The following is a 16053-nucleotide window of genomic DNA, read 5'->3' on the forward strand; positions in this document are numbered from 1 at the left end:
AAATTGTCACTTTCTATTTTTGTATGTTCTTTTACATTTGTAAATTTTGGGTAATGTTCTCATCATCATCATTTTACTATGTGTATCTCGCTCATAGAAAATTATGATTAAGGTCGGGGGGAATGAAGACAACAACTCATACCTATAAAGGAGAGTGCGGTCAAATAGTCCCTTGACTCGAGATAGATCCACAGATGAATTCTTGGAAAAAACTCTAGTGGTTAAAAACATAAAAGTAAATAAAATATATATAATAAATAATAATAACTAGGTAGAAACAAATAAAAAAATGGTATGTAAAAAGGCAAAGGCAAAAACGAGAACACTAACTAGTAAGCGCAAGAGTATCAATACTCTAAGACATTAATAAAACACCTCTAATTACCGCTATCCTTTGGTCATGTCCTCATAGATGTTTAGATCATGCAAGTCATTTTTTATTTATTCTTTCTACATTCTCTTATGTTTTCATTGACTTGTCTTACCCTCCACTATGATGCTTTCAATTCCCCTAACGGGGACGTCAAACGTCTTTCTCTACACATGCCAAAACCATCTGAATTTAATTAATTCTTATACACACATCTTTTATTTTCTCTTTTCACTTTAATGCTACTTACATAATTTTGTGATCCTCATCAATTTTTTAATGTTCGTGTCAATTATAAATCTATTACAGACAAAGGATACGGTGTAACGTATTTCTATTATGATCAATTTGTTCTTTCCTTTTTTTTTTTGTCATGTGTTGCCATTAAAGTGATAAAACTAAGATGTGGATGTGAATGTTATGTTATAAAAAATAGATGATTATATTAAGATGTTATGTCGTTATCATATTTGTTTACTTTTAAAGCTAAATAATTTAGTCTAGGAAATGGTATACCTGCGTTATTTAATGTTGGAAAATGTAACTACATTTGACTTTTTACGCAATTTAATATGTTATTTTGTTCATTTTATATGTTGACTTATGCACTTCTAAAATTATAAAAAGTTAATATTATTAAAGTATACGATTACACAATTCGAACAAGATCCCACTTGAAATATACAAAATAAGCTTGAACGATAAATAGTGCCCAAAACGAAATGTAGCAAGTATTTCAGAATGGAGGAAGTATAAGAAAAAATTTAAAATTTTAATAATATACTTTTATATTGAAGAAGATCCTTAATATACTTTGTTACATTTAGGGTTGTATGACACCGTTTAAACTATAAAACAAATTTGTAATTAACTTAATTCTCTTGCGATTTAAAAATAAAAATGACTCGATCATTCGAATGAACAATTATTTGGATAACTTCAAGAAGCAACATTTAACCAAACACAAACGTCTTCGCCTCTCAGTGGTGAGTTCTTACAGAGGATGATGATAATTCATAGCTCCTCTTCTCTATTATGCTCTTCAAATTCCAGCTGCTCTGCGCCAAAATCTTCACATTATCCCTCACTAATCAAACCTTTTCATACTGCATCCCTATTTTTAAATCCCTCTTCGTCTTCTGCTATCGTTCAAGCTTCTCTTGGTCTCAGAATTCCTTCCCTTTACGCCACTGGTACTTGAATTTCTGCTTTACTTTATTAAAAGTTATTGTTCATGTTTCTGGGTTGTTTTGTTTGTGAATTATGAGATGAAATTGTGAATTATAAACTTTGAGTGATAAAAGTTTTATGTATTGAATGATGTATGTGAGGAAAATGTTCAGCATACACATATAAATTGAAGGAATAAAATATACAAGAAGATTATAATAAGAGGGGTTTATTGTATTGATAAGAAGGAGAAATGGTTTTTTCAGATTTTGGTGGTTTCATGAGAATCATGCTTAATTTTTCTAATTAGAGTGGCGGATATGAGTGTAGTTATTTGCTCAATTTCTGTGCGACTAAAAGGATAATAATTTTTGGTTTTGTATAGAGTAGATGTAAAAGTAGACATAGTTATCACTTATTATATGTTCCATATGGATGTAAACTATACGGGGGTGTTTGGCATGAGAAATGACTATGTTTGGAAAGTATATGCGTAAAGGGGGATAAGATTGATGTTAAGTGTATTATTATTAGTTGTTTACTTGTTTTGTGTAAAGACATGTTAGGGAGAGAAGAATGGGAGAGAAGAATCAAAGAAAAGGAAATTGGTTTCTAGTCAGAAGTGAGTGTTAACAATTTGGAAACCCTAGGTAATAGAAATAGTTAATTCAATCCCTTATTTGAACCTAAAAGGTTCATATGAAACACGCCCCTGAATGTATAGATGATGGTCTTTTACCCAACTTGATTGTGGATTTGTGGTAATGGACATGACTATGGACTCATGGTTGTTGACTTCGTAAGAACCAAGCAAAGTTTAGGCCATTTTGGGCCATATTGGGTGAGTTACAAATAAATGTGGCGAACTAGGTAACGCCCAAGGAGATATAAATGAGGAAGCTCTATAAAAAAACTTGAATAAAAAGTTCCTAGAAGCTTTTTAGTTTACTAATGATGGCCTTAATTGCACAAAAAAATGTCAGATCAAAATATGTTCAAATGTTGAAATAGACCTAGTTGATAATTTGGTTTTTCGTTCACTGAGGATATCTATGTGTGCTTTCTTCTGCTCCATCCTAATAGTGTGGGATGTTCCGAAACCACTTTTGAAATCATGAAATCTTCCACCTTTTCAAAACCCTCGTATCAGCCTATGAAGAGGTTCTATATATGAAATACTAAACCATATGATATTACTCACAATTATTCTATGATCCCTTTCTCAGCTCTTACGTCTACATCAGCTGCTGGAGAAATTGTGCAGACAAGTAATGGAGATTCAGAGTTTGTTGAGATTGGCTATGTATCTGATGTACATGGGCTTCACGGAGAGGTTCGCGTGAAGCATAACACTGATTTTCCTGACTTGCGCTTTGCGACGGTATTGATAGTCCTGTTAGCTTGAAATCTATGACTTCGTTTTTTTCACTTACACAAGTTTTACCATTCTTGTTTTCAGCCAGGAAAAAGATGGTTGCGGCAAAGAATTTCTGGAAGAGAGGAACTTCTTGAAGTTGAGCTCGAGGGTGGACGAGGCCATCCAGGAAATAAGAGTTGGATAGTTAAATTGAGTGGCTTTGACAGTGTAGATGAGGTTTGAAGTGAAAATTGCATTTATTTTTCCCATCTATCCCACTAATTTCTCCAGTCATATTGTTGAAAACAGTAGAAGATTTTTCAATCAGAAAATAAGGACTTGAACCCTATTGCATAAAACAAGAATTGTACTTTCATTTGTGTACAAGAGTGATATTTCTATTTATTTTCTGGATAAAATATAGAATTTGCATAACATGCGTGACCTAAACCGTGAAAGTGGCTAGAAAGTAGTCTAACAAAATAATGACAGTATTATGGATATTCACTATCAGCAATTGCATAAAACCTTTTTTAAAAGTTCACTATAGATATAGAATTCCATTTTCATCGAAAATTCAAAACAAATGAAGCATATTGGGGATGTTTTTGGCCTTAACACATTTTGGAGATGAAGACACAATCTAATATCCTCATATAATTCTACTATTTTGTTTGGAAGCCATGATTTTATTTAGAAATATAAAATTGGCTCAAATTTAGTATTTGGCAAAGCAAAAAATTCAAATAAAGATTTGAGCCGGTCTCACCTTTACTTATGAAAGTAGCCAAAGTTGAGAATTTGACACAATCTAATCAAGTATTTGGCAAATAAAAAAATTCTAATATCCTCATTTGTGATACTATAATTGAAATCTATAATTTGAAATGAATTACTTGTTCTGTTCCCGAACACTATCTTACATCTGTATCATAATAATCTGATTAGTAATATGCTAATGTTTGTTAACTTAGTAAAGTAACTTTTAAAATTTGTGCGGAAAAAAGAAAAGTGTTTACAAAATCCACACTCATCAAAGTTAATAAATCATTACATGTCATCTTCATCAACTTGCTGTAAGGTGTTGGCTTTGTATATTTTTATGGTGAAGTTCATGGCTGTATTTCATAAAATAACTTGATCTGTTCTATACATACAAATATACAATGAATGATGATGTAGCTCATTTCTCTCCACACCTTTTCTCATCTTTTTTTTTTTTTGGTCTTCATTTTCTTGTCTTATGTAGTTTTTCTTAACCTGTATTGATTTCAGGCTCGACAGCTTGTCGGATCAACTTTTCTTGTGAGGACTGTTGACAGGCCTGAGTTGGAGGAAGATGAATATTATAGTCGTGATCTTGTTGGCATGAGAGTTATTCTTCAGGTTTGAGTTTTCTGTTGTCTTTATAGCCTTATCTTATATAACATGGTGATACAATTTTTGAATCTGGTGGAAAGCCTAAACTGTTTTACTATATGCCGAGTCTGCTCTTGTAAAGTTTGTAAATCCGAACACATTTACTATTGTTTGCCTGCAATACAGGTTTTACACGTGAATCCTTTGAAGGCTGTTGATGGAATCTTATTTTTTCTAGGACACAGGTGAAGCAGTGGGCACTGTCGTTAATGTCTTTAATAGTGGTGGAAATGATCTCTTACATGTATTGCTTGAAGAATCCACCGGATCTCCACGTGGAAGTTTGCAACAGAAATCAAATAAATCTGACTCTGGCCATCTTGTTTGGATCCCATTTGTTGAAGCAATAGTTCCTGAAGTTAACATGGACAAAAGAGAAATGCATATTACTCCTCCAAAGGGACTTCTTGAGTTAAATTTGCGCTCAAATGTGATATCCAAGAAAGAAAGGCGCGTAATTGTGAGTAATTTGTCTTCTTTTTTTTTCTTTCCTTTTTTTTAGTTTTTAGGTTTGTAAAGTGGCTGAAGAAATAAAGAGAGCCTAATGACTAAGCCGTCCTCTTGCCCGAACCAAAATGTTAACTTGCCTGTAAAAGATAATTTTTTCATGTGCCAAACTTTCTTTAAATCATAATTCTCTCAATCTTGTTGCTAGGGGAGAAGCCAAAAAATAAAAATAAGGAGGCCAAACATATATGAAGCACAATTATCATTAAGAAAGTGCTACTAAGAAGAGTTGATCATCTAGCTCCATGAAATATTAATAGTTAATTTTACTAGTAGGCCAAACTTAAAAGAAATGAACCACAAGGGGAGGTTGCGGGGGCCAGCCCTGCCAGCCCTCCCTTGTGGCTTTGCCAATGCTTGTTGCTATCATATACATCTTTTTTTAGTTGATAATTATGTCTGATGGGGATTATTGTCTTTTCAAATTACAACTTGCGTATCAGTGTTGGCACTTGCACTTATGGAAGTTGAATATTGGGGTATTAGCAATTATCATGCAAATTTACACTTCTGTTATATGTATTTTCTTTTTTATAGGAATGGAGGGAAAGAAAGAAGATCCAAAGACTCCTTGTTTCTGCAAAAAAGAAATTGTCGGAGTTGGAGCAGCAACACATCTTTCATGGATTACGATATGGAGAAAAATCCCAAAGGAACCTACTTTCTAGGCAGATTATCAGTGTAAATTCAAACTTGCTTCAGCAGGCACTACAAGCTATTGAAAAGCCCATTAATGGGTGAGTTTGAACTTCTTATTCATATATATTTTTTTTGAAGTGATTATTCATATTTTAACCAGTTGACAATTTCTTGGAGTCACTTTCTAATTTCTGTTGTTGCTAGAGGCTGGATGGGTCATAAATATGATGCTTACTTTATGACTTAATGTGTTAGTATCTTATTTATTTTTCTATAAATAGGGTGATTCACCTTCAAGGAGTAAAGAATGAACATGCTTCTCAGACATAGTTTTTGGAAATATGGTAGCTTGTGTCTTATTTGAAGCCATCTGTTACCTTGTAAATTGTTTACCCTCAAATTGCTGGTCATTAAGTATAAGACAATGTTTGGGCAAGCTTGGTGTTGAATGGTTAAAAGATCTTATCAAAGTAAATATATAGAACCTACAAAACACCTGAGGAATGAAAATTACTTTATTGCTAATCAAAGTATTAAGTTTCAATCTTGATCCAGCATAGTGACTGCACTATGAAAGAGTTTTGGCCATATGCATTGCTAAGTGGTTTGCAACTGCTATTTGTTGTGGATTTACATGTGTACAGCCAGCTTAGAAGAATAATGGAGATGCACGTGAGTGTTAATACTTTAAGGGATTATTTTTATGAGTCACACTATTTTACATGGGAAAGGGTAGGTGTTTGATTACTGTGCTAGAGAATTAGTTTGGTGGCAGAAAAGGCTCTTGACAACTCCACATTATTCTGTAAGAAACTAACAACATATTGATTTACGGTTTTTATTAAATGTTGAAAGGCTCATGACCAGGTATTAAGGTACATAATATAAGCAGAACCAAAAGGGTAGTCTTGCACACATAGTGACATAAATATGGATATTGTTAAGGATATGAATAACAAAAGTTATCAGCTGTGTATAAATGTATGAAGAAAATTCAATATGATTGGGCTACATTAAGCGTATGCAGCTTTATAAAGTGGTTATGGATGAGTTGACAAGGTTATACAAGGTGAAGTCCCATGGCATATGCTGTCTGTTAATGCCTCCGTGTTTGTAAATGAATCTTTGATAGTATAAAGATAAGTTAGAAAAATTGCTGACACATGTGGGAAATTCTATTCAACATTATTATTTTTTTTAGGAAAAATTGATATTAATAAGGAAAAATTACCGTGAATAATACAATCTTTCGTTAATTTTCCTACAATAATATCACCTTTTGATTAACCATGAATAACGCCAACTTAGGGGGTCTTTTCCTAGAATATTTTCAAATTTAGTTTATTAGCTAATTTACTAATTTTTTTGTCACATAATCTCCTATAATTTGATTTTTAACATGTTAGGGATATTCTAGGGAAACACCCCCAAAGTTGGTATTATTCATGGTTAATCAAAAGTTGGTATTATTGTAGGAAAATAAGCAAAAGATTGTATTATTCATGGTAATTTTTCCTATTAATAATCCAAACTTTTTTCCATCGTCTAAAAATAAACCCTCCTATTAGTTAGCTCAAAATAATTTATACTATTAGCATAACCTTCTCTTAATAATGCGAAAGAATGTTTTTTCTCAACTACTACCACTTTTTTCAGTATAAACATAATCTGAATTATCAAAAGAATGTTTCCATTATAGTATGATTATTTTGAGTTAACCCATAGTTGGATTTATTTTGAGACGATGGACAAAAGTATAAATTATTAATATCAGTTTTTCCTAATTTTTAATCTAACTACTGAACAAATAAATAACAGATATTCTGTTCTCTGAATGTGGTTTGGAACAAGCTTTTGCTGATCCAGATTTTTTAGATAACCAAAAATTTTGATTGGTAATATCTGAATTGAACACCCCTAGTGGTAGCTACTTCAATTTAAAGTATAGGACAATCTCGACTCTTGCAATTCTGTTACTACTTACTAGTTGGTACTTGGGAGGTAATGCAACAACCAATATATTCTAAAAATATTTCCAGCTAGCTGTGAGTTTAAGATGTATTGCTAGCTGACTGACAATGTATCTGTTATCTCTACACTACAAAGTTCAAGAATATATATGCTATATGCCATTCTGCTGAACTGTGGTAACACAGGTTTGTGGAATTTTACTGTACTTTGTTGTGAGTTAAAATTTAAAATGTTTGAAGCATTGACAATGTATCTGAGAGTACTTTTCCCTTAAGGCCGATGCTTTGCTAGATGTTATAATTAGGCCTGTTCTCTATGGGAGTCCTTGTTTACTTACGCGAGAGAGAATTCTAGTGCATTCTTGATTTCTCTTTGACCTCTATATTAGACTCTACCCTTTTTCTGCATTATTCTTTTTACTAAATAAGATAAAGAAAATATAGGAGTTTTCTGGAAAGTTCCTTTACTTGTTTCATGAAATCATCTTCATGTTATTTATAGGCATGACATAGCGAATACCATGCCAGATGTTGCCACATGGACATTTGGCAATTCTTTGAAAATATCAGAATGCTACCTCTCCAACATAAGTGAAGAGAAGCTTGATGCGTATCCTGAGTTAAGGAAAACTGGAGTTCAGCTAATATCTGAAGGAAAATTCGCTTCTGTCTTAGTAGTGAACGACAAAAATCCAGAGAAGTACTTTGAATCAAGTCATGTGGACCTCGAAACAGTTGAAAATCCAACCATTTCTCACTTTGAGAATTTGCTTTCAGATGAGCAAAAATTTATACAGGTGACCTTTTTTGGTGTTTCTCCTCATATTGTTTGTATGATAATTTATTTTTGTTTAGATTTGTTTTCCGACTCTATCTCGATTGATCTTTTGCTGCTTTTACTACATGATATTGTTACGTGTATGTGATATTTGTTATTTCTTCATCCTTTATTATTAGCTCTTTTAGACGTTCAATATCTCTTGTTGATTTGTTTTGTTTATGTAGTTGACGCTGGACCCCATATGTGGAAATTAAGGCTTAAACATTGTTGTCGTTGAATCTAAAAAATGCCTAGTTCCTAACTTTTAAAAATATAAAACTGCTGCTGCCAATTTATATTGCAAGTGATTATCATAGGTCTAGATCAAAGATGCAAATTGTCTTTTTGGTTCACGTGATTGTTCTTGGTTATCTATTATTACTGCATCTTACTCTCAGGAGTGTCTGAATTCTGAAACACCATGGAGATTAGCATGGTCCCTTTTAACTGGAATTCAGTGTAATATTTGCCAACTTTTAACTGCATCCATAATTCACTTTTTTTTTCCATCAGGAGGAGATTAGCGAATCATGTGACACTAAACTGGCTGCTGGATGTTTCTGATGGTAGCAGCAAAATCTATGCTAAAATCTAATTTGAATTTCTCAACCCGGTTGGAATTAAAGGGATGCCGTAGGGAAGCCCGGGACATTAGTTATGGCAATGGCACTCCTATCACCTATGGTCCTATATCTCAATCTATATTTTCAGATGCAGTTGAGACTAATTTACCGACTCTTACCAAATCATTAGAGAAGTACTTGACTACAGTCAATCTTGACATGATAATACGTCAGAAAATAACTGCTCCTCCAGTTGATGTTTCCACTATATAGAATATAGATCATAGAAATGAAGCGAAAATGTTAACACGGGAAATGCTACAATTGTTAACTTCGCTTTGCTGTAAAATTTTACTAATATATTTGTAGCATGACATTAGGGGAAGAACTGTAAGTTGGAGAAACAGATCATTTGAAATTAGTAAAGGAATATCTAGGGTAAAGTAGAACACATTTCTGATTGTTGAACTCAACCTTGGCCTCAATATAACATAATGGCAATACAATAGTAGATTGTTTTAGCTGATTTTTCACAGAAAGGAAAGTTTTGTTATTTCTTTGATGGGTTTTATTTACAAAAGCTTTTCAAGATAGTGCAGTTTCCACATCCCTGCAATTTATCAGAATTTCATACCTTCATTTGAGAGTAAGCTGTCCCAAATGCTGAACAAAGTAACTGGAATCTAAGGCCTGAAACTGTTCATTGATTCCCCAAGTAGCTTACAATGATTTTAGGTATATTATTTTCAGATATTCGTCGAAACCAAAAAGCATGTGTCAATTGGATTGTTTCCCATTTGACCTCCTAAACATATACTTCTCTACCGCTTTTGTAGTATTTGCATGGAGCTGTTTATAATTAATATTGTTTTAGGAGGTGCTTGATGAAACAATCTCTTCTAAGAGTAATAAATGTTTGTTGCAGGCTGAACAGCGTGAATCCATATCAATAATTGTAATCTCACCAAGTGAGGAAATTCAAGGACTTGAACAGTTATTCACTAGTCATGACTACTTTAATTTCAATCCAGAAAAGGTTCGTCTTTTTATACTGTGTTTAATTTTTTAGTTTGCGGTTTTGCGCACCTAGTTTAAGGTTAACAACAATTTTTACGCAATCATTGCCCTTGAATGCTTTTTTTTTTATATGCTGGATTTCCTGTGATTTAGATAGTTGATGTAGACCTGCCTGTTAAGTTCTCTTCATTAGAATCAGCTAGAAAATAGTGATATTAATACCGATGATATCTCGATGAGATTTTTCTAACCGTTTAATATCCCTCAAGGCTGCCTTGGTTGCAGTCCAGGATTTTATTTCCCTTGGGGATGGGAGGGGTTGGAATTATTACAAGAAGCATTTGAGGTGAAAAAGTTTTCTCTTCAATATTTTGTGATCATTACCTTTTTTTATATAGCTTCACTTTCCGCTTTTCTAAAAAATGAGTCATTGAATGATTCTACCTCAGTAAAGATACAGTAAAGGAGGAACAAGGACTGGGTAAGATGACAGCTAGGTCGAATTCAGTCAGGGTGGTGATTAACTACATAATATTGGAGGATGCAAGACCAAAAAAGAGGCTTTTTTTTGGAGGAGTTGAGGAGTTAACGATGGGCTGACAGTGTTGTTAAAAAGTGGTAGCATGATGGAAGTCCAGGGGGTTAAATGTTTCTCTGAGGTGTGTGTGGGGGGGGGGGGGGAGGGGAGGGGACAAGTTAATTATTACCATGTTTTTATGGGGCAGATCCCTGGAAAAATTTCCCCTTCCAAGAAAATTGTTATCAGAAGATTCTTCAAGAGACGATTGGTGAGCTAGGTTTAAGGAAGTAGATGATATACTTTTTCCTGATGAAATCAGAACGAGGGAGAGGTTGAAGAACAAACTCAACAAACCTCTTAGAAAATATGAAAACAGACAAATGTAGCAGAAGATAAAGGTTACATGGGTTAAGGAATGACTAATGAGATATGAGCTTTAAATTCGTTTTTAGAGTTGTAAAAGGTAGACAAAAGAAGAATTACATCAAGGAACAAGGATGCTGAGGGAGAAAACAATCAGATAATCCGAGAGGACGATGAGATAGGGAAGGAGATCACGACCTTCTATAGGAATTTCTATTCTGAAGAGATACAAGATCAACCTTTGATGGAATAAATTGGAAGTCTTGAGTACTAAAATACAGTTGTTTTGCACTTTTTATATCGATTTGGTAAATTCGAAAAACTTTTCGATGGAGTTGATATGATATAATGTCGACCTTTTTTTGCACTATGGTCATGAAATTTTCTTCTAGTTGTTGGGTCTCATATCTTGTGGTGTGAGTAGACAACAACATTCCATTACCCCGGTTCAGTGTCATCAAGTGACTCTCACCTAAACTCCCACCTAAGCAAGATTTGTGGTGTCAGATATATGCTGTAATTTCACATTAATTTGTATATAGTAATTTGGTTAGGAAATCTACTTAATAAGTTTGATGACAAATGTAAAATAAATGATCTCAGTAGGATAAAAATGGTCATTAAACTTGTTACGTAGATTGCAAATTACATAACCAAACGCCATACAAGTGTTTTGGAAGATTTTTGTAGATAATACTTGTCAATCGATGTTTGTAATTTGTATACATGGAAATACTTTTTTTAACAACATATATTATCAAAGGTACTTTTAACAACTTATAGAGAATCATGAGTTGACATAGTGGTTGAAGACTTTTCGTTTCACCATTGTGATAAGAATTCGATCGTCACTATGTACAAGATAGATGAATTCCCCTCCCTACTCTCGATCAAAAAAGTAAAACAACTTTTGAGTTATAACGGGTAATTATGCAGAAATTTATATTACTGTTTTAATTGCCGGTTTGTTTCTAATGTTTCTATCATTAAAACAGGTTAAATTCGTAGCAGAGGAGAAACTCCCAGTTGTTAGCAGCTCTGCAGTAGAACAAAAGAACAAAGTACTGATGAAATCACCTTGGGAAATACACCAATCACCCATTGGATTTGGCGGGACAATAAGTGCACTCTCATTGAATAATGTTCTAGAAGATCTTATTGAATCAGGGGTGGAATATATAGAGGTAATTCATTTGCTGTTCTAGTTTTTGAGTCAGCATTACCTGCAGCCTGTTCTATCGTTCAAAGTGAGCTATAAAATGCCTGTCTTCCGAATATTTCCGTTGTGGTATCTTCAAGAACTATTGTTCACTTTCCTACTATTTCTATATAGTTTCTTGTGACACCGTCCTTAAAAAAACTTTCATGCTGAATGGGTATAAGCTTTATACCATTGGTCCATCACACTCTGGGTTCGTTTGGACTTGGGCCTTGTTTGACATCGGCCGTTTGGTTGGTCAAACAGCCAAAAAAAAGTTGTTTGGTTAGTAGCGTTTAAGCCAAAATGAACAGTTTATGCATTGACTTTTGGCTTGTTGACCCACTTTTTATTCAAGAAACAACCAATAACCAATACTTAATTGTACCAAACATCTCTATAAGCAATTGTTTTATTCAAGTAGCTTAAAAGTCAACAAAAACAGTCAACCCTTCTAGCCGGTTAAATCAACCAACTGAATTGGCCAACATCAAACAAACCCTTTGTTGTTGCAACTTGCAATTTTATGTACTTGCAAGCTGTCACTTGGTTTCCGCTATTTTTCAATTTCTTTTGAGTTTTTGTACGGTGTTTCTTCTACTCTCGCTTGGCATATATTGCATAAATGGAGAATGGATTACATGGGATCTTTGGAGATGCTTGATTGGTCTCGTTTGTCCTACTTTGTTCAAAATATACTTTTTTGGAAACTTTCTTGGTGCCGCTTAATAGCATTGAGATATGAATGTTTTATTTATCAGTTCTAACGTGTTGATTCACACTGGGGATTCTTTAGGTGTGCTGCATCAACCAAAGATCGTTTTGTGGAAACCCTGTTTTTCTAGGCTATGTACATTCACAAGCATCAGACATCGGAATTCTGACTTTTGAAGAAGCGTATGAGTTCGAGGGTAACTTCCATGTAATACTGCCCGTGAAGTCTATGCAGAAACTGGTTAAACAGACGGAGAAACTACCATTTTCCGCTGTCTTGAAGTCTCATTCGCACGTTGAGTTGATTAACAAGGAGTGGGTAGAGGTTATTCCGTCTCATCCAAACTCCTACGAGTTTGGTTGTTCGCTTCGGAGGTTACTGAATGTGTGCTCATTAGACAATGCTTGTCATATGGAGATTACCGAGCCAGTAATATGTTAAGCTATGACAGCTTTTCATTCTGTACATTATAGAGATTTTGTAGAATGTATAGTAACCCTAGTTGAAGTTGGTAGTTACAGTGTCGGTCCTGGGGGTGGGCTAGGAGTTAGGGCCCAGAAATTAAAAGTACAATTACGGTAACAAAAAGGACTTCTGAGAACTTAATCAGAAAAAAAATTGAAGAAGAAATTACCGTAAAATTTTGTACCATCTGTTAAATTCTTGTGAAATTTTGTTAAATTTATTTTAAAATATTATTTTTTATTATACGATTTTTATAATTTTGTACGATATTTATTTAGAGATATTGAGTTTTAAAATTTATTATCAAAGATGTATGAATATTAGTGGAATATGAATATTGAATCTATGTTGAGTTATATTAAATTAAAGAAATGTGATGGAGCATTCTAAATTTGACAATATATTAAGAGAGTGTTTGTTTTGGTAAAATTTTAAGATGGAAATGGAAATAAAAAATGGATACTATTACTATTTGTTTGTTTGACATAAAAAGAAATGGAATGGATTATCAAGCGGTAATGGATTACGTTACTTTGTTACCGCTAATGATCCAATGAAATAAAAGTTTATTGGTTTGTTTTCGTTTCTTAGTATACTAATAACACGCTCAAAATAGGTCGAACTTTTGAAAACACCTTTCATCAAAAACATGAACCAAAACCTACTCATGGGAGTGTTATCGCCACATCTATTTCTAATAAAATAAATGTAAAGCTTAACGACTAAGAAATAACTTAATAATTTTAAATCCAACAAAGGGTCCTACAACGTGGGAAAAAACTGAAACGCAATCTATGTCCATATAAAATTTAAACAACTTAAGGTAAAATTTAAAATGAAATACGACTCTAATAAAAGCTATGTTTTTTAAGTGATCCTCACTCCACATTCCCACGCAATCAATAACCTGCAACATAAGAATGTAAGAAAAACAAGGGAAAAACTCCCAAAATCAGAAAATTGAGTAATTTCAACTCTATTTCGTAAAACGATTAAGTTTGAAAATAATTTAAGAAAATAAAATATAATTTGAGTTGAAAATAATTTTGGAAAATAATATATAGCTGAGTTTAAGAAAAACAATTTGTGAAAACAATATATATAATATCACATAAACCAATTTATTAATTTGATATTTAATAATGACAAACACATAATCAATTTTTAATTTGAGGGAACGGGAACGCCAGTAGGCTGAGGCTTTACCCCTATACCTACTTCATCAAGAGGTCGTCACCCCAAATAATTCAAGGCCAGAGAGTAATCTCAGAGAACCCTAGTGTGCACAACCCTTCTACTTGGATCACAACAAATAGAAGGAAGACCAGACATCGTATCAAGTATCAGAAATAATAATACATGTCGGCAGCTATACTAACCAAACAGGACAACCTGTTCATCACCCTTATACTTGGATCACAACAAATATAAGAGCTTCATTTCCCTCGTGTTGCACTTTACGTGATTTAATATATTTTGATAGTTAGTCGCGTGCACACAAACATTAATCAAACATACATTATACGTTTTATTTTATGATCATAGGCTTTCCCAAGAAAAATATATCTCAAGAATATTCAATTGCAATATTAATGTCATAATATTTTCCCCCCCAAATTCAATCGCATTTAAAATCATTATTAAAATAATAATATAACTTTCATCAAAATAATAATATTATAAGAATTTCTCTTTCAAATTAAATCGTATCTAATTTCGTTATCAAAATAATAATATAAATTTTATCAAAATAGTAATTATAAATTCAAGTTTGACAAAAATAATAGTAGATATAATTTGAGAATATATAAAACATAATATCATACAAAATAATGTCATATAAAATCATGCATTCTATTTAAACACATTAATTATCACTTAGCACATAATATTAATGGGATAGTCCTAAATAGATGGACATTGAGAATTACCTTGTCACGCGATCCTAGACAACGTACGCTCCTAATAATCTCTGTCTACGAATTCGCTGTCTACACGAGAAAATAATATATCTCAAATTTAATACCCCGATCAACCCATTGAAATAAATAAATTAAAAGACTTTTTTTTTATCAAATACAAAATGTGTAATTTGGATTGAAATTGGTAGAACAATATTATAAAGAGTTGAAATTACATACCTTTAATATCAAAATCTTGCCTTTTCTTGATTAAATTTTAAGCAATTGGAAGATGGAGGAAGTAATTTGTAGGAGAAAAAGAAAGTGTGCGTAATAATATAAATGGATTAAGGGTAATTTGTTTAATTTATAGTAGGTAAGTGAGGTTAGTTATAAGATTTAGAGGGAGAAGTGGAAAGTTATTTGTTAATGAGGAGTTATTTTAATTTTTTATTTTTAAATTTCAGAAATTTGTTTTTTTTTTTAAATTTTTTTATAGAATTATCATTACTGTATTATTTATTATTATTATTATTATTATTATTATTATTTAAAAAAAAAGACGAATGTTACAATACTTACCAAACAAAATTTTAAAGTAACACTATTAGTTTACTTACATCACTTTTATTGGTTTCATTTTCCTTTCCATTACAATTACTATACCAAACACCCCCTAAAACTACTGCTTTTTATAAAAACGCAGATAAACAAACAAAAGGCGAAGAGTATTATATCGAGCTTTACCATTGTGTTTTCGATCCACATAAGTGAGTTTCTTGGTTGATATTAACTTGGATAGAAACAACTTTTTAGTAAATGTTAAAATAATTGTATTTAATTACCAATTAACATGAAAATTTAAAATTTTAAGAGAAGTTCATTTCTACAACTCGTAGATATTTAATCACCATGGTACCTTTTGATAATTACAAATTTTCGTGTTAATTTAAAATTCTTAGGGCCAATCAAGTAATATTGTTTAATTCAAGGAAATTAGCACAATTTATTTCCAATGACATCCAAACGAATTTTTAATATAGTAAATTAAGTAGGACG

At 32.5% G+C, this 16053-nt stretch overlaps 1 protein-coding gene across 1 annotated transcript; it reads left to right on the forward strand.

Annotated features, from left to right (window-relative positions):
- The first annotated feature begins 1241 nt into the window (after positions 1-1241).
- On the forward strand, positions 1242-13492 carry LOC130815045 (uncharacterized). The gene is made up of 10 exons (XM_057681377.1): positions 1242-1563; positions 2767-2921; positions 3000-3134; positions 4173-4283; positions 4495-4776; positions 5361-5560; positions 7935-8229; positions 9741-9851; positions 11711-11899; positions 12710-13492. The coding sequence occupies exons 1-10, from the start codon at positions 1374-1376 to the stop codon at positions 13067-13069; spliced, it is 2028 nt and encodes a 675-aa protein (XP_057537360.1). The 5' UTR covers positions 1242-1373; the 3' UTR covers positions 13070-13492.
- Positions 13493-16053: the final 2561 nt, after the last annotated feature.

Source organism: Amaranthus tricolor, chromosome 6 (genome assembly GCF_026212465.1).
Source record: "Amaranthus tricolor cultivar Red isolate AtriRed21 chromosome 6, ASM2621246v1, whole genome shotgun sequence".
Classification (NCBI taxonomy): Eukaryota; Viridiplantae; Streptophyta; class Magnoliopsida; order Caryophyllales; family Amaranthaceae; genus Amaranthus; species Amaranthus tricolor.

Excerpts from the sequence above, each read along its gene's own strand:
- LOC130815045 (XM_057681377.1), top strand. The coding sequence starts at position 1,374 with ATGATGATAATTCATAGCTCCTCTTCTCTATTATGCTCTTCAAATTCC. Across the intron at positions 4,284-4,494 it reads GCATGAGAGTTATTCTTCAG|GACACAGGTGAAGCAGTGGG; the intron begins GTTTGAGTTTTC and ends TATTTTTTCTAG. Across the intron at positions 4,777-5,360 it reads AGAAAGAAAGGCGCGTAATT|GAATGGAGGGAAAGAAAGAA; the intron begins GTGAGTAATTTG and ends TCTTTTTTATAG.